Genomic DNA, 26,981 nt, shown 5'->3' with positions numbered 1-26,981 from the left:
TCGGGGCGTGCCAGAGGAGAGTCGGATTGGCCAGAGGAGAGTCGGGGCGGGCGAAAGGAGAGTCGGGCGGCGACGGGAGAGTCGGGGCGGCATGCGCGGTATACGTGTGTGTGCGGTATATAAAAATTTCTTTACATAAATTACAGTTTCCCGCGCGCTATACCCGTGTGCGCGTTTTACACGGGTGCGCGGTATATGAGTGAAAATACGGTAATTCCTTGAATGTTCTGATCCATGCACTTGTAATATCAAAAATGGACTATTGTAACTCATTATTAAAAGGGATCTATCATAAAGACTTAAAACGTTTGCAGCTGATCCAAAATACAGCCATTAAGATAATCTCGGGCGCAAAGAAATTTGATCATGTTACCCCTCTGCTTCAAAAAGCCCACTGGTTGCCTGTCCCACACAGGATAACTTATAAAATCGCCCTTCTGACATTTAAAACTTTACAGACCAATACACCAGCATTTATAGACAGACTTTTGATCCCATATGACCCTCCGAGAGCTTTAAGATCTATTTCTCAATATAATCTTAACATTCCATCTTTAAAAATAATTGGTACACGTCGTACCTCAATCTTTTCTGTGACAGCCCCTATGATTTGGAATACTCTTCCTTTACACTTAAAAATGGAAAAAAACTTTAAAAATTTTAAAAGCAATTTAAAGTGCTTTCTTTTTAAAGATGCTTTTAATTGATCAACTGTGTTTTAGTAATTAACCTATCCTTTTTACATTTATTTTCCCCTTTTGTGTTTACCTTAAATGTTTCTCACATTTTCTATATCGATTGTATTTCTCCCCCTCTTCCTATTCGTGTCCAGGGGCTTTTTGGTCCATTTTACCTAGTACATATTTGTTGTCAGTCTTGTAGTTTTTTTTATTGTTTAATCAATAATAGATGTTTCATTATAGAAATGTATGTTTTATTTGTTAAATTTTTGTTTAAATGTTAATTTTAAATCTTGTTCAATGCTTTGTAGTTTCGAAAAAGCGTTCAATCAAAAACCTGAATAAACAATAAACAATTAAGAAAATCCATTTGAGTTGGAGAGGAGGAGATTTGGATCTGAGACTTTTAAGGCGCCTGGGCCAATCAGGCCTTAGACTTAGTGGGGATGGGCGGACCCGCTATGCCTAAGGCCTGATTGGTCCAGGCTTCTAGAGCCTGGGCCAGTCAGGCCTTAGGCTTCGTAAGGATGGGCCGGGAAGGGGCGGGCCCGCCTCATTGCGACGAGACGGGCCTGCCTGCTAGACGGGCAAGTCCCGTCTGGCCAACAAGGAAAGGTTAGTTTGGTTGGGGGGGGGGGTGCGGAGGGGGTGCATCTTCCGGCAGGAGGGATTGGGCACCCTCCTGCCAGCGATCGGTAGTGTCGGGGGGCGGTCGGTATACTTATAGCAGCAGAGAGATCCCTTGCCGCAATAAGTATAGCGGCCGCGTCTACTTACAATGTAGACCAGCATTTTGTTGGCCTACATTGTAAGCGTCTCTTCCTCTACTAGGGAAACGCGTAGGGCCGCCTAGGTTCGCCTAAGGCCCGCCTAAGGCCCTTAGGCGAGCTTAGGTGTCTTGCGGGCCTCGCCTTCAATATAGAAAGCCTGCCTGGGGAGCATTTTAAAAAAAACAAAAACGTGCATCCCGATTGGCTGATTAGACAGCTGTAGGACGCCTACAGCTGCCTAAAATCGGGACGCACTATGTAGAATCAGGGCCTAAATGCAGAACTTGAATTAAGACATTTCCTATGATATATACACTTTAAACATATCGCATTCTGCTCCTCATTTCATTACTATGTTCAATAAATACATATTGATTTCATTTACGATGCATTTTCTTTTCCTTTTTTTCTTTTTTTCTCTCATTTTTTTATTCTTTTTTTCTCCGAGAATCTCGGCGAGAGGGAGAATTAGAAAGGCTTGAGCATGCGCAGATGCATACTCAAAGCTGGCAGAGGCAGGAAGAAGATCTTAAAGCGGCACCGGCACGTCCTGTGGGCTGTGTGCCGGTGCCAGATGGGGGGGGGGGGTGAGTTAAAGTTGGTCGGGCGGGGGTACCTGTTCTCACAGGAGGGGGTGCCAATTTGAGCGGGGGGGGGGCCTTTGCGAGCGGGAGGGAGCGATGCCGGTTCTCGTACCGGTGCCAGACGGGGGGGGGGGGGTGAATTCATGTTGGTCGGGCGGGGGGGTGACGGTTTGCACGGGGTGGACTTTTGTGAGCTGGGGGGGAGCAGCGCCGCTGGCTTCAGAGGGGGGTGGGAACATATCAAAGCGAGTTTCCATTATTTCCTATGGGGAAACTCGCTTTGATATACAAGTATTTTGGTTTACGAGCATGCTTCTGGAACGAATTATGCTCATAAACCAAGGTTCCACTGTATATATATATCTAATATAATAAAGCCCTAAGCGCGCATGCGCACTCCCACCTGCATGCTCCCGTTTTCCATGTGCTTTAGGGCACCGCAGGTAGGAGTGCGCATGCGCGAGAATCCCCCGAGCGGATATCGGCCGCCGCAGCTGTTGGATCCAGCACAAGCTTGGCATTAATAAACAAGAGTCTTCACACTGGAATACCCTCCTGTTTGCACTCCTAGGTGAGCCCTTATCATCCTTCTTGTATTCATCATTCAGCTTATGAGTGCCGCCCAGCTCTTCCATCCATATTCTGCTCCAAGCCTTTTCCTGCATTGTCCCCTTCCTGTGGAATATTCTTCTTGCCTCCATCTACTGAATCCTTTTATCCTATATTTAGACTCACTATCAAGACTCACCTTTTCACTCAGACCTTCCCAGCCACACAAGCTTAGTGATGCTTAAATGAACTGCTGTTTTTATTCTCCTTTCTGATTTCATGTGCTCTCTTTTGCTGTGCTACTCCTTCCTATTTCAGATTTGTTTGCAAAAGTATTTAATAAACATTGCTATGACCAGCTGGGGCAGGATTTTTCTTTGTTTACGAGATTGAATTTTTTACCCATGAACTCATTACGGTAGTTGAAATAAAAATACAGTCAAGAATTGTTACCCTCTTTCCTTAATCTTCAAGTTGTTCAATAAGGTAAAAGGCATTAAGAATTATAGAAAATTAGACCTCTGCGAGACGTACAAGCTGATCCAAATTAGGAAGGGAGATCAGTGGAAGACAGCTTTTCATACTTGGGATAAACACTATGAATATCTAATGATACCTTTTAGACTGTGTAATACCTCTGCTGTCTTCATCAATGATGTTGTTAGGCGTACTCTAGGAAGACACGTCTGGAGAGATGGTAGGGGATAGGGAGAGATAGACTTCAAGAAGTGTGGAGGGGACAGGAGAGAGAGATGGTCTTGGGGAAGGACAGAGGGGGACAGGAAAGGAAAAGATGGCAAAAGAGGTGAAACAGGGTCAGAGAGAGATGGTAGAGGGTGTGAAAGGGGGAAAGGGAGAGATGGAAATGGTAGGACCACTGCTGCTTTGGGGCACTGAGGGAGGAAAGGTTGGTACGTCAGGACTGCTGCTGCCGCCTCGGGTAAGTAAAGACCCTGTCAGGAGGGCCAAAAGGGTACAAAGGAAATGGTGAAAGGTGAGGTGGTGGGACTGGGATCAGTGGGAGGCAGGGTCCGGGCATGATAGAGGCGGGGCATGGGTGGGGTCAGAGTCAGGGTCAGGGTATAGGTGGGGCTATTCTAGCACCCGTTACTGTAACGAATGTAACGGGCTAAAACACTAGTGTGTATATATATATATATCTCAATACTAATGTATACCAATATTAGACGTGCAGCTCAGTTTGCACTTGTTGTTGTATTAACATACATCACTTTGCTCATCATGATCTATTACACTGTCTTCCATATGTACAAACTTTATTCATTCATCATTCTTATTCTGTTTTTCCAGCAATTGATAAGTTCATTACATGCATTTATCTAGAAACACCTTCTCAATGATGTGTACTTCTATTTGTACTTGATATTCCATTTATACATATAGCTTTGTTTCAATATCTTCTATTCTTTTACCAATGCACATAATCTCTATCTATTCATCACAACCTATCCCTGCTTTTTAAACATCAATGTATAGTTTGCCAAATCTATCTATAGACAATATGTTACCCATCCTTTTGGCCTCTATCGTTTCTATATACATATATTTTTTCCTTTTTTCTCATCATAGCATAAGTGCAACAGTAATATACAGGCCTTTTTTTAGTATGTCAACATAACACCATTCTCTCTTGTGGTTACCCTTGTTTTTGTGTATCTAAGTAGTATAATGGGTACACCTCATGTCAAAATGATTGACAGCTGTCAGAGATAAGGATCGACCAATCAGCGTTCACTTCCAGGTTAAGCCCCGCCCACACCACACACCCACACCCATTGTCCTGCCCCACTCTCCACCCATGCCCTGCCCCTCCCATTGGAATGAATGGTGGTAGCCCCGCCCATGGCCCCACCCCCTGCACATGGCCCCGCCCCACTCTCCTACCATGCCCCGCCCCTCCCATAGGAATGAATGGTGGTAGCCCCGCCCATTGCCCCCCCCACCCATGGCCCCACCCCTCATGCCCCACCCCTCCCATTGCCCCACCCCCTCATGTCCCACCCCGGAAATGCACTTTTTGATGACATCACCGGAAATGGGGGCATGTTTGACCCCTGGAAATATGCTTTCTGATGACATCACCGGAAATGGGAGTGCCTGCCCCTACCGGAAATGCGCTTTTCTGATGACATAGGTGGAAATAGGGTAAATGAAGCGACAGAAATGCGCTTTTCTGACCACGTAGGCGGAAATAGGATAAATGAAGCGACGGAAATGCGCTTTTCTGACCACGTAGGCGGAAATAGGGGAAACAGACTTAGTCAAAACCCCTCCCGGAAAAGACGTGGCCAGAAAAAGAAGCGTCTTTATTTTAACAGTTTTTAGTTAAAAGACAGGGTTTAAGAGCTCATGGATAGAGTAGATCACAAAACAAAAGACATTCACAAAATCTTTCCTGTTTTTAAAACAGAGCAGGGGCAGAAACAATTGAGAAAAGGTTGCATTTGCTTTTAACACACTTTCAGTAGAAATTCTGAGCTAATGGTTAATGGGCCAGCTCCCCTATTGTCATGGTAACAGCTGATAAGCCCCTTGCAGCCCCCCTCCCCTGATAAAGCCAAGGGGGAGAGAGGTGGAGGTGTGTTTAAACATGTCTGAACTTATCCCGGCCCCCTACTGTTGTCTTAACAATCTGAAAAAAAAACCCAAAAGCAGCTGTCACCTAACAGGGCTCTGTTAAAAAGGCAGAGCTATGAAAGAATCTTTATTGAAGCAAATTTATTATGATCCATAAGCGGCAGGAAGCTATGGAGGCATTAACCCTCTACTTCAAGCGGCTAAAAAGAGTGATATAACAGTCCGGAGAAAAGATGTGGTGGATTGGGTCACCGGTCAAAACGCATACAATTTACACAGACCGGCTAGAATCCATTTTAAAAGAAATAAAACAATTGTGTCAGAAGTTGACAGACAGTGGCAAAGTGACTTAGTCGACATGTCAGCCTTTGCCCGTTATAACAACGGTTACAAATACATCTTAACGGTAATAGATATCCTGTCAAAATATGCATGGGTCATGTGTTTAAAAACAAAAACCGGTCACGAAGTTACCAAAGCCTTTGAAACAATATTTAATTTAGGGCGTACACCTGGAAAAACTTCAAACAGACAAGGGTAAAGAATTTTTAAATAAGTCTCTGAAGAATTTATTAAAACAAAAAGGTGTTAGCCATTTTGTGACCCATAATGATGTTAAAGCAGCTGTAGTGGAAAGATTTAACAGGACTTTAAAATCCAAAATGTGGAGATATTTTACAGCCCATAATACCTTTACTTATCAAGACGTCCTACAGGCTATAGTGCACAGCTATAATTATAGTTTTCACAGAACGATACAGGCGAGGCCTGTAGATGTGACACCCTCAAATTCTGCAGATTTGGAAAACAGTCTACGGCAGTAACATCAAACGCGATCCCACCAAGGATCTCTTAATGAAAGGAGACCATGTAAGGCTATCAAAACTTAAAGGAAAATTTCAGAAAGGTTACGAGCAAACATGGACGGATGAGATATTTATAATAAAAGATGTTTTAAACAGGGGTCAGAGAACAATATAGAAGATACAGGATTACGATAGCGAAGCTATACAAGGTTCTTTTTATCCTGAAGAATTACTAAAAGTCAAGCCCCTAGAGGACAGAATATACCATATCGAAAAGGTTCTAAAGGTAAAAGGAGGGGGTAAGAACAAAATTTGTCTCGTGAAATGGAAGGGGTGGCCTGATAAATTTAACAGTTGGGTGAAGGCCTCAGAGATTCAAGACATCTGATTTTGTCTTTTGAAGCAGCACAGAGAGAGAAAAAAACAAAATGAATGACGGTGGCTTTTATATCAAATTGCCTAGCAATGCTTCGGCAGCTATGTTTCCCCATAATACCAGCTCTAATTTCACCATACAAATAGCTAGGCCTTTGGAGTTACAGGGCCCGTGGGAAGCGGGGCTGGTGGAAATACAATACCCACATACTTGGGAAAATATTAAGGAAGACATAAAGTACGTTGTTATCTCTGGAGAAGGAAATGTTCGCCAATTTACAATCCAGAGAGGATATTATGTGACCATGGGGAGGTTATTGGAAACCATGAATCATGACATTAGAAGTGCCTATGAGTCTGAGAGACCGCCGTCTGAGAGACATATATGACCCCAATACACGAAGAATTCATGTAAAATCAGAGGATAAGTCTGTTATTTCTGCAAGGGGTGATTTGGCAACCATTTTGGGGTTAAAGGCTAATGTTAATACAAGGCATTGTCATTTCCCAGCAAATATCGAGGCCGGCTTTAATACCCTCTACGTGTACACCGATATTGTAGAGCACCAGTTAGTAGGTGACCATTTTGTACAACTGTTGCGCTGTGTTCCAGCTCTAGGGTCAGCGGATAAGTTTATCACCCTCACGTACGATAAACCGCACTATGTACCTATGAACAAACAGCACATCGATACCATCACATTTGAAATAAAGACGGATCAGAACAGGAACGTCTCATTTCGTTACAGGAAGGTGATCCTTAAGCTTCACCTGCGGCCCAGGAAGACTGTTGTGTTTTAAAATGTTGGTGTCTAAAGATTATGGAGACCCCAAAGCATACAAAAATTATTACACAGCACAAGCCGGTTATGGACTTTCAGGATATCACGGAGCCCCTGTCATGTACGGTGCCGGTGTAGGTGGTGTATTTCGTAGTCTCTTTAGAAAAGCAATACCGCTTTTGAGAAGGGGTTTTGAAATTATTAAACCACATGTGAAAGGAGCCGCAAAAAACATAGCTAAAGATGTCATGGGCCATGTCGCAACAACCGTTCTAAATAAAATAAACCATTCCACAGAGCAGGCGGGGTCGAGACTGGCTGTGGTTAGACGGGCTGTTAAAAGAAAGAGGACCCATCCTCAAGAGATTCTGCAAGGACCTCCAAAACCTTTTAAAAGAAAGAAACCTCAAGGTAACAAATCACAGAAGCTATCCAGCGGATCCAAGAAGAGAAGGACCCGTTCTACAAAACGTGATATATTCTAAAAAAAACCATGGCTTTTGTACACAAGGGCTCTGAAGAATGCGTTAAATCAGAACTAGATCTGTTTGAGCTATCCCCAACCCAAACCAGTATCGAAAAAAGCATCTATGTGGAAATACCACCATTATCAGCTTTATCGGAAACAGCACCTTTGGACTTCTACATAGAGGGGCACGGTGAAGACTACATTGATTTAAACAACACTCTCCTGCATCTTACCTGTAAAATTGTGAAAGAAGACGGTTCAGACATTGACGCAGCCGCCAAAGTAGCCCTGGTAAACTACCCGATTGCATCTATTTTTAGCCAATTGGATGTTACCCTGGGAGACCAGCTGATTAGTCAGAGTAATAACTGTTACCCCTACATAGCCCTCATAGAGCTGATCCTCAATTATGGTGAAGGAGCCCTCAAATCACAGTTCACAAGCGGTCTGTTTTATAAGGATACCTCTTGTGAACCTGATCATGCGATCTACTGTATTGTTTGCCCCTGCAGACTTATTTATGTGGGACAAACTTCACGTCCTCTGAGACTACGCCTAAATGAACACAGAAGTGCTTTAAAGAGAGAACTAGCCTCAGCTCCGATGGTTCAACATTGTGATACTCACAAGCATGATTTTTTTCAACTACGCTGTTTGGTACTTGATCAGATTCCTATTCATCCTAGGGGTGTCAATAGAAGACTTCAACTCCAGCGCAGGGAGCAATTTTGGATTTTTCAGCTCCAGGCTGTGCAGCCTCATGGATTAAATACAAGCATTGATTGGATCTATTTTTACTGAATCCCGTCAACATTTCTATAGTTAATCATGTCATCATTTTAGTTTTATCTTGTCTGCAGTATTTCTCTAGTATGCCTTCTTTGTGTATCAGCTGTTTTTAGCTCATGTGATTTCAATCATTCTGTTTTGTGAATGAGCTGACATGGTCTGCCCGGATTGGCTGGTTCGTGTTCAGCTGACCTGTCACGTGATCTTTCTCCTGATAGGGCTGGACATGGTTATAAGCCCCACAACAGTGCTTTGAAAGTTGTGGTTGAAAGCAGCTTTTGCTCTTTTTCAACTTTCAGCAGGTGAGCAATTTAATTTCCCTTTTGGGTTTGTGTTTTGTGTTATAGGATAGCCTGGATTTGGCGCTATGGCCCTGAAGCAGTGGTTACCAGCCACAAAACGATCGTCGGCCTGGCCTGTTTGTGTTCAGTGGTTTTTACCATTAATCATTCTTGGCTACTTTTTGCTCCCACCTGCTAACTTTAAACTTGTGCGAAAGTTTTATTGCCTATGATGCTTGGGTGGAAGAGTGTGGGTATACCTCTCTGTTTGTCTGAGGCTTTTCTTTCGCTTAAGTAATAAGCTAATTTTCTTGGCTTGTGTGGTGCTTTTGTTTTGGAGTGATATTTTGAATCTTTGTACTATACTTCCCTCCATTCCTTCCTGTTTTTTGTGGTTGCAAACATGTGTAAATGCATAATTCTGCTAATCATTTGCTCATGTAGTCAGTAGATAAATGTTAGCACCCACTTTTTATGGATATCTCCATAGTGGCAATACAGAATTCCGTTACAATCCATATAGTTAATCAGTTTAATTTAGTGCTGCTTTTATGCAGATCTAGATTAAACCACTTCTCTCTATGGATAGTGGCTGAATATTGTCAGCATATGTGTAGCTGGTCTGTCTGCCCTAAAACTCTACCCTGGATCTATCTAGATTGTGCCAATGTGGTTAAAGAGATTTTCACCGGCACTAGTACCATTTGAAAATCTATAGATAGTGGAATCCTTTATTCAATAACCTTTTAGTCTTTCTACAACTAAAAGATGCTTTAGTAAATGAACTCTGGAGACCTCATATGCTTTTTTTCAGATATAAAAATATTCAAAGTTAGACATCTGAAGAAGAGATCTATGAGGCCTCATAAGCTACAGCATGTTTAGTTGGTGCTTTCAACTTCAGGTTTTTCTATGGCCAACACAACTGCCAGTGCTCTACATTCCAATAATCTATCATAATAAACAGTATGTGAAATTTTGTTAAATCTGAAGAAATGACTTTCTAAAATATAAACCAATCCTGTACTCCCTATGGCCAGGTTTGACTCTCCTGATTCCATATCTGCTCAGTCGCAAGAAAAGATGGAGCAAGTGTAAAATCCGAGTGTTTGTCGGTGGACAGATCAACCGCATGGATGAAGAAAGGAAAGCGTAAGTATACAGTAAAGATTATAACTGATCTCTCTCAGGAGAGAGATGCAGCATCCATAAAATCAGTTCAACAATTATCTATCTTTCCCACAAGACTCTGTAAATTTTTATCTCTTCCATCTAAGTTTTTCCCATTTTTAAACCCATCATTCACAAATGGCATGATAAAGTAATTCAAATTGTCTCAGTGCCCATGAGCTGAACCCCTCAGCACTGTGGTGCTCAAATGACTCATCAGTGCAGCTCATAGCATGATGATTAAGCTATAGAGCTGGCTTGAAAGTAGAGAGTAACACAGGAAATGGTATTTGCTGCTCACGCTGGCCTCAGCTTCTTTCTGACATCACTTCCTGATTATGGGACCAGGACATGACGACAGAAGAGATCCAAGGCTTGCGCAAGCAGCAGGTAGAGGGTGGTAATCACACCGGTGAACTTCTCAAGAAGTACACGGAAGGGTGTGTGTGTGGTATGGGGTGCATAATGTGATAGGGTAGACGGGGGGTGGGGGGTGCACAGTACAGCGGCGAAGAATGGAGGGGCACACGGTGTGGCAGGCAAGAGTGGGGATGCATGATGTGACAGGGAAGAGTAGGAGTACATGGCACAGTGATGCTGGGTACCATCACCCTGGGCACTAACCTACCTCACTACACCACTGGCACAACGAAAGGTGAGAAAGGGGGTTAAGAAACTGGCAGAAAATGGTGAGTAGTAGTGCTGCCCGATTCAGGAAAAAAAATTTTAATTCGAAACAGCCTAATAAATCGATTTTTCTTTTCAATTTTCCTGCCCAATGGGTGTTTTTCAAACATCCTGGTGGGTTTATTTTATAGCCTCTTCATCCCTTTTATAGCCACTTCACTCCCTTTGCCCTCTCCTACTCTCACTGGCGCTGTGGTGTAAACAAAAAAAACTTTTCCTCTGTTAAATCCTAGCTCACGTTCGCGGTCTAATACCAGCTATGGCAGGATACACATTTCAAATCTGACATATTGTAATCACAAAACAGAAAATAAAATTATTTTTCTACCTTTTGCTGTCTGGTCATTATTCAAATCATGTTGGTCCCACGCTCTGGTTGTCTTCTGATAACTCGCTTGCCAGGGTCTCCTTCTTTCTTCTTTCTCCATGCTAACCATCCATCTTCCATCTCTGTCCTCCCCTTCTGTTTCCCTTCCCTCCCCCGGAGGTCTGGCATCTTTCTTTTTTTTTGTCTCCATGCCCGCTGCTGCAGCGATGGACCCCACCATCCCCAGATCCACCATCTCTCCTTTTCTTAACTACCCTTTCATCCAGTATCTCTCCCTCCTTCCCCACCACCCCAGGGTTCCCCATATCTCCCATTCTCTTCCCAACTACCCTCCTATCCAGTATCTTTAATCTCTCCCATTCTACACCATCCCTTGTGTCCAACTTCTCTCCCTTTCTATTCCTTCCCTCCCTAAATCCCATTGTCCACCATCTCTCTCCCTCTTCTCTGTTTTTAGACCCATTATTTCTCCCCCCCCAGTCTGGCATATACATGTCTCTTTAAACCCCCCCTTCCCTCCCTCCCTCCGTGTACTTCTATACCAGGGCCCCCCTCCCCTGACGGCCTGCACCCCCTGAATACCTGTTCCCCCCTGAAGGCCTAGGATGTTTTTCCCCTGAAGACCTGTCCCCCCTGAAGGCCTGCACCCCCTGCCAGTAATTTAGGTAAGAGCGGAAAGCCAGGGGGGAAGACTCTGCAGCATTTCCTGACTGACCCTCCCCCCTTGCCCTCTAAAGCAGCAGAGGCCACAGCAACAAGAGGCAGCGCTGCTGCTCCTGTTTTAGGGGGCAAGGAGGAGGGTCAGTCTTCAAATCGGGAGGCCAATTTTTTTTAAAAAGTGACTCAATTCAAATAGATTCACCCAATTTGAATCGGTGAATCGATTTGAATCGGAAATCAGGCAACATTAGTTAGTAGAATAACTAGCTAGTGGTGTGCTCAGGTGATTAGAGTCACAGAAGGAGAAGCTGATAGTACTACCTAGTTGTAAAACCTGAAGATGTGGCTTAATGACATGTAACTGCCACTTTGTGACACTCACCAGTAGATTAGTGGAGCTGTCACTGAAATGATGATCTTACTAATCTCGTACAAAAAAAGCAATAAGTAAATAATTTTAAATACATGTTATGTCTTCTGTACTGCCAAGGGTTGCCAATTTGCTCTAGATCTTCATTTTATTTAGTCCATTTGCAATGTATTGTATTTTAATGCTTATTCATTGTTATTCCTATTTTTCCTTAGTTTTATTGTATTTTAGTTTGACTTGTGCTTTAATTTAAAATACATCATCAACATCTTTTCTCACATCATCAGCATTATGAGATAAAGATCTGGAACAATTGCTTACGCCTACTACTTATGGGGAATTTAGGAAACACCTAAAAACATATCTGTTCCTGAAGTATTTAGGCATCTGACCCGTACAATCTTATTCCACAATAACTGATCCCTAGAGCTGTTAATCACTAGCTTTTAACTTTGTTAATTCCACTCAATTTGTAGCATCTTTTAATCATTGTAAATCGCATAGAACTTAACGATCCTGCGGTATATAAACTTATTATTATTATTGTATGTTGTTTTTTTTTGTGCATGTATGTACCAGTTGTAGCTAATCTTAATTATTGGGAAATATCAGGCTATAAATGTTATCAATAATAAATATATTGCAAAACTACAAGTTCCTGCAGGCAGGGGATAAAGCCAGACTGTTAATAATAGCTATTAATGAGTAACTTCAAGTGTTCTGTTTGCTTTGAATAACTACAAGAACAGATTTCATACCCCTCAGCCCTTTCATCCATCTCTGGAGGAAACCAAGGAAATAATTACCAGACACAAATTATAGTTTAAACCTCAAATCCTTGGGAGTTCTTGGCATTCTACTAACTGGAAGAATACCAACCAGGAATTTCCCCGAATTACAAGTGACTGGCTATTTTATTAGGTTTATGACATCACTATGTTCATTATTGAATATATGTAATTAATACATCTTCCAATTATAAAACAATTACTTCATTAAGGTCCAATAATATATTGCATGGTGCTTTGGTTAGTTTTGATCACATGATTTCTTGTCAATCTTATTTCATTAGTAATTTTCCCTAGCAACAATATAACTTAGTTATCATAAGAACATAAGCAAAGCCTCCACTGGGTCAGACCCAAGGTCCATCGCGCCCACCAGTCCGCTCCCGCGGCAGCCCAAAGAGGTCCAGGACCTGTGCAGTAATCCTCTATCTATACCCCTCTATCCCCTTTTCCTGCAGGAAATTGTCCAATCCTTTCTTAAACCCCAGTACCGTACTCTGCCCTATTACATCCTCTGGAAGTGCATTCCAGGTGTCCACCACACGGGTAAAGAAGAACTTCTTAACATTCGTTTTGAATCTGTCCCCTTTCAACTTTTCCGAATGCCCTCTCGTTCTTGTAGCTTTCAAAAGTTTGGAGAATCTGTCCCTCTCTACTCTCTCTATGCCCTTTCATGATCTTATAAGTCTCTATCATATCCCCTCTAAGTCTCCTCTTCTCAAGGGAAAAGAGACCCAGTTTCTCCAATCTCTCAGCGTATGAAAGGTTTTCCATCCCTCTTATCAGATGTGTCGCTCTCCTCTGAACTCTCTTGAGTAACGCCATATCCTTCTTAAGGTACGGCGACCAATATTGTACACAGTACTCCAGATGCGGACGCACCATCGCCCGGTACAACGGCAGGATAACTTCTTTCGTTCTGGTTGTAATACCCTTCTTGATTATACCTAGCATTCTATTTGCTCTCTTAGCGGCCGCTGCGCACTGTGCCGTGGGCTTCATTGTCATGTCCACCATTACCCCCAAGTCCCTTTCTTGGGTACTCTCATTCAATAATATCCCTCCCATCATATAGTTGTACCTCGAGTTTCTGCTTCCCACATGTAACACTTTACATTTCTCAACGTTGAACTTCATCTGCCATCTCGTCGCCCATTCCCCTTGTTTGTTCAAGTCCCTTTGCAATTTTTTGCAGTCCTCTTTAGTCCGAGCTCCACTAAATAGTTTGGTGTCATCCACAAATTTTATTATCTCACACTTCGTCCCTGTTTCTAGATCATTTATGAATATATTAAATAGCAGCGGCCCGAGCACTGAGCCCTGCGTACACCACTCATGACCCTTCTCCAGTCCGAGTAGTGGCCCTTCACTCCTACCCTCTGTTTCCTACCCTTCAACCAGTTTCTGATCCATCTATATACGTCTCCTTCCACCCCATGGTACTTCAGTTTCCGCAGTAGCTGTTCATGGGGCACCTTGTCAAAGGCTTTTTGGAAATCTAGATATATGATGTCTATGGGGTCTCCTCTGTCCATTCGTTTGTTAATTCCTTCGAAGAAGTGCAATAAGTTCGTTAGGCACGATCTCCCCTTACAGAAACCATGTTGGCTAGTTATCAGAAGTTTGTTTCTTTCAAAATGTTCATCAATGTTTTCTTTTATCAGTGCTTCCGCCATTTTCCCCGGAACCGAGGTCAGGCTCACCAGTCTGTAGTTTCCCGGGTCACCCCTTGATCTCTTTTTAAAGATGGGCATAACATTGGCTATCTTCCAATCCTCCGGGATCATGCCTGTTTTCAGGGATAGGTTGTAAATTTGCTGCAGTAGTTCCGCTATCTCCTCCCTTAATTCCTTCATGCACTATTGGTTTCACACCTGTCAGCATTTACATTTAGACCAGCTGAGATCATCATTTATTTCAATGCATTAGACATCTTAGCTTAGGGCAAAGTGACTGGTTCTCTGTTTTAGGACTTAGGTACTTTCTCTATTCTATTACTGGAACAGGACACAATTGGGTTAAAGCCTTTAAACAATCACCTTACTAAAAATACTGAAAGGGAAGCTTTTCTATATCATCCAACTTTATCTTTATCTATATCAGTGTATCTCAAACTGTGTGCCGAGGCACACTAGTGTGCCTCCTGAGATTCCAAGTGTACCATGGCAGACTGAGGAGGAAGAGAGACACCTGCCAGCTGACTTCCCTACGTGGTACAGCTTGAAGTAGTTGAAAAGCACTGCTGTGGGCAATCAGCTGACACCAGTGCCTCTCCTTCTCTCTGGCCCTCTTCCCAGCTGGCCTCCCATACTGGCATTTCAGGGCCCATCTAGAGGGCCTCTGCACAAGCACGGATATTGACATGATGATGTCACGCATATGTGTGATGTCATCACGGTGACGTCCATGCACTTCTGGGTGCCTCAAGCCATGGCCACTACCTTTAGTGTACTCTGACTCGAGAAAGTTTTTTTTGTTTTTTTTAATGTGTTTCATTTTCATTTAAGTACAGAATTGTGCTTAACAGGAAATATAAGGAAACTAATACATCCAGTTACCTATTGGGTTAAAATAAAAATAAATCAGGCTGAAAACCGGCCTCAGGAAACAAATACAACTTATACATAGTCCTCAAATAAGGGAGAGAGGAGAAGAACAAGAAAGAAACTCTTCTAGGAAAGAAAACATATTACAATTATTGAAGGAAATGAGAGTGAAAATGTCAGCTTTAACAATAGACTAGAATTATTCCAGTAATCACTGGGGTGCAAACGAAACTCCTTTTCCTTCTAAGAAGAAACGCAACTGATCTGGGTCATAAAAAATGTACTTATTTTCCTGGTATAATATAAAGCATTTACAGGGAAATCTTAATTGGAAAGAAGCACCCAAAGAAGTCACTTTATCGCAGTATGTAAGAAATTATTTTCTTCTTGACCGAGTCCATTTAGAAACATCAGGTTAATATATATTCTTTCTCCCAAGTAACAGACTTGCTTCAAATTATAATAGAGCCTCAAAATCAAATCTTCATCCTGATAAAATACCAAGGAAACTATTAATGTGGCTTGTCCTGACAATTCAATATCTGATGACTCCAAGACTGCTGATAATTCTTTTTCTGACGTTGTATTCATTTCTTTATAGTCCTTTTCAGGTAATAAATCTTTTGCAGGAGTGGTAAATTCACTTCTGGAATTTTCAATATAGAAATTAGAAAATCTTTGAAAATCTCTCTGGGAGCTTTAAATTTAGGCAAAGGAAAATTCAGTATCCTTAAATTTAAACTCCTATTTTGATTTTTCAGATTTTCAGTCTTACAGAGAAGAAAAACTTTGTCCATCGCTTGTTGTTTAGTAACAGTTTTTATCTCCACTATGGACTTTTGAATTTCCCCAATTTGCTTTGATCTTGAATGTCTGTCTCAAATTGTTTGACTTTAGTTGAAACATTAGCCATAAGAGAAAACCCGTACATACCAACTGTAAGTTCTCTATAGCTACCCAAAGTGAATCCAGAGTAACTACTGCCGGTTTCACGAGCGGCTTGAGCTCAGGCAACTCAGGAGCCCATTCTCCTTCCTGGGTCTCACTTCCCCCGAGCTCACCACCACTCGACTGCAGTGCACCTCCTCCACTGAAAATCGCCTCCGGGGTTGCCGGCAATAGTGTCACCTCCACTCTCGGCTACTCCTGAGGTCCCTCCTCTCGAAGGCCAACATCCATTGCTAGTCCCGGGGGTGGGGGAGGGTCAGGTCCCAGTGGGCTCAGTGATGTCTCGCCTTCTAAGCTAAGCTGCTCCTTGGGCTCAGCTGTGGATACACCCAACGCCGTCAGGACTGTAAAAGTTGTAATTGCAGTCTGACACAGTGTCGAAGTCGCTGACAGTGAAAGAGGGATACTTCTCTGCCTTCTCCTTCTCTTAGGCATCTCAAAGGTATGTAGAAAGGTTTTTTTTAAGGAAAAAGTAGGCCACTGGAACGGGAGCTTAAACACATGCGTCCACTCAAATCTCCATCTTGTTCCTTCTGCAGCTCGAAAGTTTGAGACACTGATCTATATATTGGTGTCTTTCTTCAGTATTCCTAGGCAAAGGGTGTCTCACATATTTGATTATAGCTCCCCCCAGGGCCAGATTAAAGGGTAGGCTCAGGAGGCACGTACCTAGGGCCTGACATTGTCAGGGGGGCCTCAGGGCCAGCATTATAGAGAGCAAACAGGGCAGCTGCCCTGGGCCCCACAGATCCAGAGGGCCCCGTGGTCATAACTGTTTATTAAAAAGTTAAATTGTCCTTTTCAGAGGGGCCCCAACATGGCAGCCATTCTCACAAGCTGCCTGCATCTACCCCGAAGCTTTCCCTCTCTGCGGCGATCTGCCCTGTCAGAAACAGGAAGTTGCAGCAGAAGGAAAATTTCAGGGCAGCCGCCGGCAGCTTGTGAGAACGGCTGCCATGTTGGGACCCCTCTGAAAAGGAAAATTTTGGCTATGGGGGGAGGGGGGCAGGGGAGAAGCGGTCTGCCCTGGGTGCTCCAAGGCATAGGATGTTGCAGTTGGCGTGAGCTCGGCCATCATCTTAGAACAGGGAGCAGGGGCAGCTGTTGCACGCAAGACGCTCTCATCCGGAGGGAAGAGAAGAAAGAGCGGATCAGTTTGGAGGTCCTTCACGGCCCCTGTCTGAGGATGTAAGGACACATGGCTACTGAACACGTGAATGGGACTGAAGATTGTCACAAACCCGGCACTAGAGTTAGGTTTGTGCCAGAGAAGGGACAAAAACCCCTGACTGTTAGGAGAGCAGACCAGTACAGCAGTCCTCCTACAAACAGTTCCCAGAGCTCTGTCAGTGACAAGGGCACCCTAGAACAAGAGGGCTGGGAGGAGGGGAAACCAGAGGAGAACATAAGGTTCTCTAAACCTAGAGCTGCTCCTGTTAAAACTTCCCATAGGAGACAAGCTCCTATCAAGCCCAGCCCCCATCTGCTTAGGCTAATAGGAAAACAGCTGAAAGCTCAGAACCAGGCTGCCCAACCCCCATTCAGAGTAGGGCGTGGATCTCTGAAGGCTGGACAAATAGAGCAGAGCAAGCTGAGTAAAGTCAGTCTGGATCCAGCTCTGGAAGGAGACTCGTAGCCAGGTGCTTCTAGGTTCCAGGCTGAAAATGAAGTTGAGATGAGAGACCTGGAGTGGCAGATTCCAGCAAAGGGCCAGATGAGTCAAAAATAAAGGCTCTCTTGGAAAGGACAGAGTACACACTAGATGTGACCACTGGACAAAGAAAGTATGGTGGTCAGCCTTCAGATATTGTACATTCAGGACATGAGCCTTCAGTTGGTACTAAGATTCCAAGAGATCTTTTTGAGGATAAACTTGTTCCATTATTTGAGAAAGCTGGACCTATTTGGGATCTACATTTAATGATGGATCCCCTGACTGACCTAAACAGGGAGGGAAAGGAAGGAATGAAAGGAGATGCCAGGGCATGGAGGTAAGAGAGGGAAGAAGATATGCCAGACCAAGGGAAAAGGAAGGGGGGAAAGGAAGGAGGAGATGTCAGAGCATGGAGGGGAAGGGAGAGATGGAAGAAAAGGAAAGGAGAGAGATGCCAGGGAATCAGGGAAGGGAAGGAGACAGAGATGCCAGAACATGGGGTGGGAAGGAAAGAAAGGAGAAGAGAAATATGCCAGAGCATAGGGAAGGGAGTGGTATCAGAGAGAGAGAAAAATGGAGAGGTGGTAGAGCTGAAATGAATCATGTACAAAGAAAAAAAGGGGCATAGGATAGACAGTTTATGAAAGGAGCATAGAAAGAAGGAAGATGCCATATGGAACAGGGAGAGGGCGGACAGTGGATGGAAGGGGGCAGAGAGAGAGGGTAGAAAGTGGATTGAAGGGGATGATGCTGCATAGAAGGGAGAGAGAGGACAGATGCTGGCTAGAAAGAAGAGAGTGAAGACAAGATGATTAAAGCATAAATGACAAAAGGTAGAAAAAATATTTATTTATTGCTTTAGAATAAAATAGTATTATAGTTGTATTGATAAAACAATTTTAAACAGAAAATAAGATAATCTTTTTATTGGACTAATTTTAATACTTTTTTTTTTTTTTACTAACTTTTAGACACCAAAACCCTCTTTCTCAGGTCAGGACAGTATAATGTTACAGCAGTATACTATATTAACCTGAAGAAGGAGACTATAGCCTCTGAAAGTTAATTGAAAATGGATTAGTCCAATAAAATGGTATATTCTTTTTTTCAATTTTTGTTTCGTTTCTATTTTTAATTTGTAAAGTGGTAATTGTTTGTCAGTTTCTTCAAATTTACATCTGCTATATTTATATTTTGCAGAGTATTAGGGGGCTATGCATCATTGTTTCTGTGGTGTTTCACTGTATGCAATTTGGCTTCTTGGCGGTTCAGTTTAACCTTTATTTACATATTTCTATTTATAGTTTGTGATTACTTATTCCATACTGGGTGAGGGTGTATCTGTGTTCTGTGTGTATGAAAGACATGGTTTTCTGTTAGCCTTGACAAGCCTTGTTTGGCGAAATGCATTGGGCATGGTTCTTGGGAGCACCTTGAATAAACCTGATTTAAATCTCCTTTTTTCTGCCGATCTTCTTTTGTTTCATGTTGGATTCTTTGGTGAACTGTTTGCCTTGTTGTTTCGTTACAAGTTACCATACATGGAGTGGAACATACTAGAGGAGTTACAGTTTTGGTTGTTTATACATACATATGGGTTATGGTTGGTCGACATAGAGTGAGACAGTTGAGAGGCGTTGTAAACTTGGTTATTAATATAGACTTATATTTTGGATAGTATTACTGCTTTACAATATATTTGAACACTTTTATATATGTATGGAAAGGGTTCATAGTTAAAGTCCTGGGTAAGTAGGTGGGAAGGGAAGGAAGGAGGATTTGTTCAGAGATGTTTGGGGATTGAATAGAAGAAAAACTGTGCACTGGTATGCTAATCTTTCTTTGTTTTGAATAATTAAAAAAAAAAAGAAGAAATACAAGTGGAAATAAGTAAATATGAAAACAGATAAATGGGGGTGGGGCAGGTCAGGGCCAGGGGGCCCAGTGTACTTGTGTGCCCAGGGGCCCTCTAAGAATTAATCCTGCTCTGGCTCCGCCTCCCCCTTATATCCTGTTTAATACTATTATTGCCATCAGTTCCAGTTTCATACCTTGTGGCCATGCCAATGCCCTGAAAATGATGCAACAGAACACATCATTTTTGGCAGAGAAACTGGTATATCAGCTTACTTATTTGACCCAGGAACCTTAAAACCTATATATGCAATCCTGGATCTTAAGAAACTTGAACATTTATAGTGGACATTGATATTCTTTTGTCTGTTTGCGCTGTTTGGTTTCTCACTGAAAAGACAATTAGCCATGTGCTATACATAAATGTTAAGGATTGCCTGTATAGGTTTCAAGGTTCCTAGAAATAATTGAGAGAAAGCACTAAGCAGTGGCGTACCTAGGGTATGTGGCACCCGGGGCCCATCATTTTTTGACACTCCCCCCATGTAAAAAAATATTTTTTGTAATGACCATGAAACGGAATAAATGGTCAGAATAGAAACAGGCAGTGAAAATTTTCTTATATTCCAAACATAACCTAACATAAATTATGTCTGAATTGTCATGACATCAGAAGTACATATGGAGTAGTTGCAGGTGATGCTTGGGACAGTTCTGATTGTGTTAGTTTGGTTTTATGTGTTTTTTGAATAGAAGGGTTTTTATTTCTTTTTTGAAGGTTTTGTGGTCAAGGTCAATAGGTTGTAGAGTTGGGGGTCGAGTGTTAGGAGGTTGTCGAACAGTTTTTTTCTTTTGACGTTTTTGGTTGGAGGGTGTGTGAATGGTGCGTGAGTTCTCCTATGTCTGTTTGAGGTGGATTGAATTATTTAGCTGAAGAAATTAGTTACCCCCTCATCCCACACACATTAATTCTCTTCCATTTTTGTTCCCATTATAAAAAACACTGATAAATTCCCAGAAAAAATATACATTAAAATAAGAAGTGAAAACAAAGGCCCCTACAGATGAGAACATAACATAAGAATAGCCTAACTGGGTCAGACCAATGGTCCATCATGCCCAGTAGCCCATTCTCATGGTAGCCAATCCAGGACACTAATACCTGGTCAAAACCCAAAGCGTAGCAACATTCCATGCTACCGATCCAGGGCAAGCAGACACTTCCCCCATGTCTTAATAACAGATTATGGACTTTTCCTCCAGGAATTTGTCCAAATCTTTCTTAAAACCAGCTACACTATCTGCTTTTACCATAACTTCTGGCCACTTCATTTTTAAGTTTAGATCTTTCCTTTCAAACAGAGACCTTGCTAGATGTCAAATACAGCACAAGGTAACTTCACATGGACTTAGCTGTGCAGGAAATGTGAATCTCCTCATACACCCACCATATAGTGCAAAAATGTGCAAAGGTCTGTTTTTTTCTTTCGATCACTACATAGCCTAATGCCACACAAGCAGCGCTGTTACAAACATATTCTGTAGGTCAATGCTAAGGATAACAAAGTTTCCTTCCTTGGACCAGAAGGAGATACTGATAAACCACTGGAAGATATCCCAAAACAACACCCAAAGACCCACTCAGTGTGTGAACCAGTTGAGTGGAGTGGACTAACTGGGGGGTGGAAATGGGCCCGGAGTTTGCTCAGCAGAATTTCCCAGACCACCTCTTCCTCCCAACACATTGACACGCTGCCACCATCACCACTAGGAACACCTCACTGGGTAGGCCAGCTATGCTATAAACTTTATAAAACACATTATTATATTTTCTTATAAAGCACATATTTTAACTGAACTCTCTGACATCCTCAGCCTTTCCATTCACAAAAATAGAAGGAAGAAAAGTTCCCATTTCCTGCTGTCTCATGTCCACGGCCTATACAATATTTTTTTTTTTCAGACCCTTCAAAAGTCTGACCAAATCCTCATTTCACTTGCATTATAAAGTATTGAGGATGCCATCTCTCCCCAATCCCAGGTCCTAAAGTCTAAGACAGTAGCGCAAACTAATGCTGCCAGATTCAGGAAAAAAAATTTCGATTCGATTCAGCCTATTGAATTGGTTTTTCAATTCAATTTTCCTGCCCAGTTGGGTGATTTTTTTCAAAACTCCTGGTGGGTTTTATAGCTTTTTCACCCCCTTTGGCTTCTCCTAACCACACTGGCGCTGTGGTGTAAATAAAATAAAGAAACAAAAAGGACTTTTCCTCTCTCTGTTAAATCCTAGCTCACGTTTGCAGTCCAACACCAGCTCTGGCAGGATACACATTTCAAATCTGACATATTATAATCACAAAACAGAAAATAAAATTAATTTTTCTACCTTTTGTTGTCTGGTTATATTTCAAATCTTGTTGGTCCAAGGCTCTGGTTTTCTTCTGATAACTTGCTTGCCAGGGTCTCCTTCTTTCTGCATGCTAACCATCCATCTGCCAACTCTGTCCTCCCTTTCCATTTCCCTTCCCTTCCCAGGAAGTCTGGTATCTTTCCTTTTTTTCATCTCCCTCCACAGATCCACCTTTTCTTAACTACCCTTTCATCCGGCATCTCTCCCTCCTTCCCCACCACCCCAGAGTCCACCATCTCTCCCTTTCTTTTCCTAATTACCCTCCTATCCAGTATCTCTATCCCTCCTCCACACCATCCCTTGTGTCCAATTTCTCTCCCTTTCTGTTCCTTCCCTCCCTAAATCCCATGGTCCATCATCTCTCTCCCTCTCCTCTATTTTCAGACCCATTATTTCTTCCCCCCCCCAAAGTTTGGCATATGCATGTCTCTTTGAACACCCCCTTCCCTCCATGTACTTCTAAACCAGGGTCCCCCCCAAGGCCTGTCCTCCCTTAAAGGTCTGCCTGTCCCCCCCTTGAAGGCCTGTTCCACCCCCTTGTAGGCCTGTCCCCCCCTTGAAGGCCTGTACCCCCTTGAAGGTCTGCACCCCCCCGAAGGCCTGCACCCCCCCCTTGAAGGCCTGTCTCACACCCTTGTAGCTTGTCCCCCCCTTGTAGGCCTGCTCCCCCTTTCAAGGCCTTCCTGCCTGCCTGCCTGTCACCCCCCTCCCCCTTGAAAGCCTGCCTGCCTGCCCGCCCCACCCTGAAGGCCTGATGCCCCGACCCACCCCGAAGACCGCTCGCCCCCCTGGCCTCCCCGCACCATCTATGAAGCAGCCGCAGCAGGATCGCGACATCGGCGATCACTGCGCTGTTTAGGCGCTGCTTCTTGCGCCACGGTCCCGCCCCTCCTCTGACGTCAAAGGAGGGGCGGGACCGCGGCGCAGGAAGCAGCGCCCAAGCAGCTCCGGGATCGCTGACGTCGCGATCCTGCTGCGGGCTGCTTCACAGGTGGTGCAGGAAGGTCAGTGGGGCGAGCGGTCCTTCGGGGTGGGGGGGGACTGAACGGCAAGGCCGGGAGCACCCCCTCAGGGCTGGCAACCGGGGCGCACCGCCCCCCCCCCCCCGCCTCCCCCTTGGTGCGCCACTGGCACTAAGCTACTGTCCCACCCCCCCTTTTACTAAGCTACAGTAGAGGTTTCTGCCTACATTTCTGGAACCTATATTTACTGGGAGATCGTAACAATAGTCCACAGCCTGCCATCAGCTGATCGCAACAGAAGAATCCACGATCAGCTGAGCCTCTCCAAAACTGCAGCTTCCGTGAGTCCTGCAGGCTCAGCTGATTGGGGATTCACCTGCTGCAATCAGCTGATTAAAGGGATAGGAAGGCGGTTAAGATATAGGTGATTATATCACAGTGATCACATAGGATGTGGACTTGAAATTACATATAAGTCATATATGAGGTTCTATGAACTGAATCCTATTTGATCTATAAAATAATAATAATAACAACAACAGTTTATATACCGCAGGACCGTGAAGTTCTATGCGGTTTACATTGATTAAAAATGTAATAGATTGAGTAGAACTAACAGAGTTAAAATCTAGAGGTCAGTTATTTTGGGAAAGGTTGTGCAAATCAGCTACCTAAGTACTTTAGGAACAGATATGTTTTTAGGTGTCTCCTAAATTCCCCATAAGTATATCTACCTCCTAGCTGATGCAGAATTTGGGATTGATTGAATGTGGGCTGACTAAAAGTTTATGCAAAAATGTTCACAGTAAGGTGTTCATCGATGAAGCCATTATTAATATGTCTACAGCATTAGTTTGCTTTCAGTAATGTTAGGGAAATGGTATGATTTATTCATCCATTCGCCTCCTTTTTGTCTATGGCAATCAGCTGAACCGGCAGGAGATCCCCCAATTCCTCTCTTCTCCTTCCTTCCCTCCCACCCACCTATCAGCTGACCCCCCCCCCCCCCCCACCCCACACACACACACACACCTGCAATTGGCAGGAGGGATGCCTACTCCCTCCTGCCTGAGGACACCCCACACCCAAAATCAGCAGGAGGGATGACCACTCCCTCCTGCATGAATGACCCCCTCCCCCACCCCCCGACACCGCCCGTACTTTGAGAAGAAGACTGGCAAGAGGAATGCCCACTCCGTCCTGCTGGTAGGCTTGCCTCTTCCCAATGCACCCTGGGATGAACTGGAGAGGCCTAAGGTCCCTCTTGGCCCAGGTGCCTAGGACCCCTCCTGCCGATTTCAGGTATGTTGGGGTATTGGGGGTATCTTCAGGTAGGAGGGAGTGGGCTTCTCTCTTGCTGATTTTGGGTTGGGGAGGGGGATCAATTGGTTGGTCAGTGGGTTGGAGAAAGAGAAGGAGAGAGGAATCGGGGATTTCCTGCCAGTTCAACTGATCGCAGCAGGGGTGTCCCTGTTCAGCTGAGTCAGAAGGACTTCCTGAAGCTCCCGGCTTTGGGGCTTTCCCTGCCACCTCAATTGTTTTGGGCTTCCCTTGATGAGAAAGCAGGGGAAGCCCCAAATAGCTAAGCATGATTCTCTAACTAATGCTAGGCATGATTCTCTAACTGGCGCTGTTGCATGATTGACAAATTATTGGCAGCCGCAGACATGGGCACCAGTTAGAGAATCCGGGGGTTAGCACTCTGGGTCATGGTAGAAAAGGGGGGGTGTATTTGCATATGATAGTCTGAGGGCTGTACTTGATTGAATTTTATTTATTTGCTGGCTTTGTTTTGTTGCTTGGAAATGGACTTTGTGCTGTTTCGATTGGCTTCACACTGAAAAATCCACTAAGTCATGTGCATTGGTTTGCTTAGACGCTGGAAAAAAATAGTTATTTCTGTGTGATATTCTGGTCTGCTCTGAAGCCATGTGTTTTGCATATGAATAATTAGAACTAAAACTGTCTAAAACAGTGTCTCTCAAACTTTCTCGATCCAGGGCACACTAAAGGTAGTGGCCACGGCTCAAGGCACCCGGAAGTGCTCGGACGTCACCATAATGATATCATGTGCATGTGTGACATTATCACGCTGATATCCATGCGCATGCGCAGAGGCCCTCCAGATAGGCCCTGAAATGCCAGTAGGATGTGTCAGCAGGGAAGTCTAACAAATATCAACTGAGTGCCCCCAACCACAGACCTCCCAAACTCCACCCTAGACCCACCCAAGCTCTTTCCCAGATCCCACCCCCTTTACTAATTGTAATGCAATTTTTTCCATTCATTTTTCATATACACAATATACACAGCAGATATAAATTCTCAAAACTGACACATTTCAATCATTATATTGAAAATAAAATCATTTTCCCTACCTTTGTTGTCTGGTGACTTTATTTTTCTGTGCTTTTAACTATGCTTCCAGGGCCATCTTATCCATTGACTGTTTTTCTCTCCGTCTTCACTTTCTGCCTTGCATCCATCTTTAAGGATCTGGATGTAAATATGTTTGGGTATAAATCTACCCCACACTGTGTCTTCAAGGACGCCTCAGCCCCACCACTCCGCCGCTGTGTGATTTCTCAAAAAACTGCGGGAAGATTTACATGGTGCCTCATCATTGGCTGTCCCACTTATTGTATATCAAGTTTTTTTCAAATAGTATTTTCCCTGTTTCTCTTATTTTTAAATACTTTCATTTTATAGTTATTTTAAATATGATAAATATAATAAATAGTATAAATATAAAGTGCAATTGTACTTAGCTTAATCACAGCCAAACCTCGGAGTCTGACCTGACATGTTTCGCACAAACAAGTGCTGTATCAAGGGTCTCCCTATGGTAACAAAGAAAAGGAAGATGTAACACAAACATTCTTATACAACTGCCTCCTCCGCTTAAGCTATTGACTAAATTTCACCCATTCATAAATCACACACTCACCGAGGTCGCTGCTGTCTTCCGACTCCAAGTAAGGTATGAGAGAAAGATGGCGGCGGCGTCATACCCCAGAGTTTAAATACAACTTTCAAATTATGTGACTGCAACCTTATGACAAACAGTCCCTCCCCCTATGGTTTATTGGCTCAATCCACTGCCAATCAATGTGGCCCATTCGATTTCATTATTCAGCCCCCGAGGCTCAACAGTATCTAACATGAAAATATATCTTTGCTCTCTCTCATTCAACTTTCCTCCTTTCTGGCCCCCTCCCAGTCCAACAATTCTCCTTCCTTTCTACCAGATCCAACACTTTTTCTCTCTTCCTCCTGCAGGCTTCTCTTCTGGTCCTCCTTCCATCCCCCAACCAACATCTCTCTCTCTCTCTCTCTCTCCCTCCCTCCCTCCATGAGTCCAACTTTTCACTCTCTGCCTTCTCCCCTTCCCCTTCTTCCCTCCTTTCTGTCCTCCCCATCCATCTCGCCCTCTCCATGAGTCCAACACTTTCTCCCTCCTGCACGCTTTCACTCTGTCCTTGCCTCTTCTCTCGAGTGGCCTCCTTCCCACCCCCCAACCCAACATGCTCTCTCCCTATGTACCATCTCACCCTCCCCTCCAGTGTGTAGCACCTTTCCTTTCCCTCCCTTTCTGCCAAGTCCAGTAGCACCTCTTCTCCCTTCCTTTTACCTCCCCCTGTCCAGCAGTACCCCTTCCCTCCTCCCCCTGTCCAGCAGTACCACTTCTCCCTTCCTGCTCCCCATGTCCAGCAGTACCCCTTCTCCCTTCCCTCCTCCAGTGTCCAGCAGTACCCCTACTACCTTCCCTTCTTTCCTGTCCAGCATACTTCTCCTCTATCTAGGCTAGCGGTAGCTCACTGTGTGGTTTTAACTTTGGCACACAGATGCTGGTAGCAGTAGTTTCGGCCTAGCTGCTTGATGAAACTGCGGCTAAACTACTGCTAGCGGCAGCTGTATGCC

General features: G+C 43.8%; 1 protein-coding gene across 5 annotated transcripts in view; it reads left to right on the top strand.

The window, feature by feature from the left end:
* Positions 1–26,981, top strand: part of SLC12A3 (solute carrier family 12 member 3) — a 757,364-nt gene that overhangs the window by 654,530 nt on the left and 75,853 nt on the right. For all 5 annotated transcript variants that reach the window (XM_033941365.1, XM_033941364.1, XM_033941363.1 and 2 more), the window contains one exon: positions 9,724–9,835. In XM_033941365.1, coding sequence (XP_033797256.1) covers positions 9,724–9,835 — 112 coding nt within the window. The remainder of the gene's footprint in view (positions 1–9,723; positions 9,836–26,981) is intronic.

This window comes from Geotrypetes seraphini, chromosome 4 (genome assembly GCF_902459505.1).
Source record: "Geotrypetes seraphini chromosome 4, aGeoSer1.1, whole genome shotgun sequence".
Classification (NCBI taxonomy): domain Eukaryota; kingdom Metazoa; phylum Chordata; class Amphibia; order Gymnophiona; family Dermophiidae; genus Geotrypetes; species Geotrypetes seraphini.
Note: the sequence above shows the minus strand (reverse complement) of the source record. Positions and strands in the feature narration are given on the sequence as shown.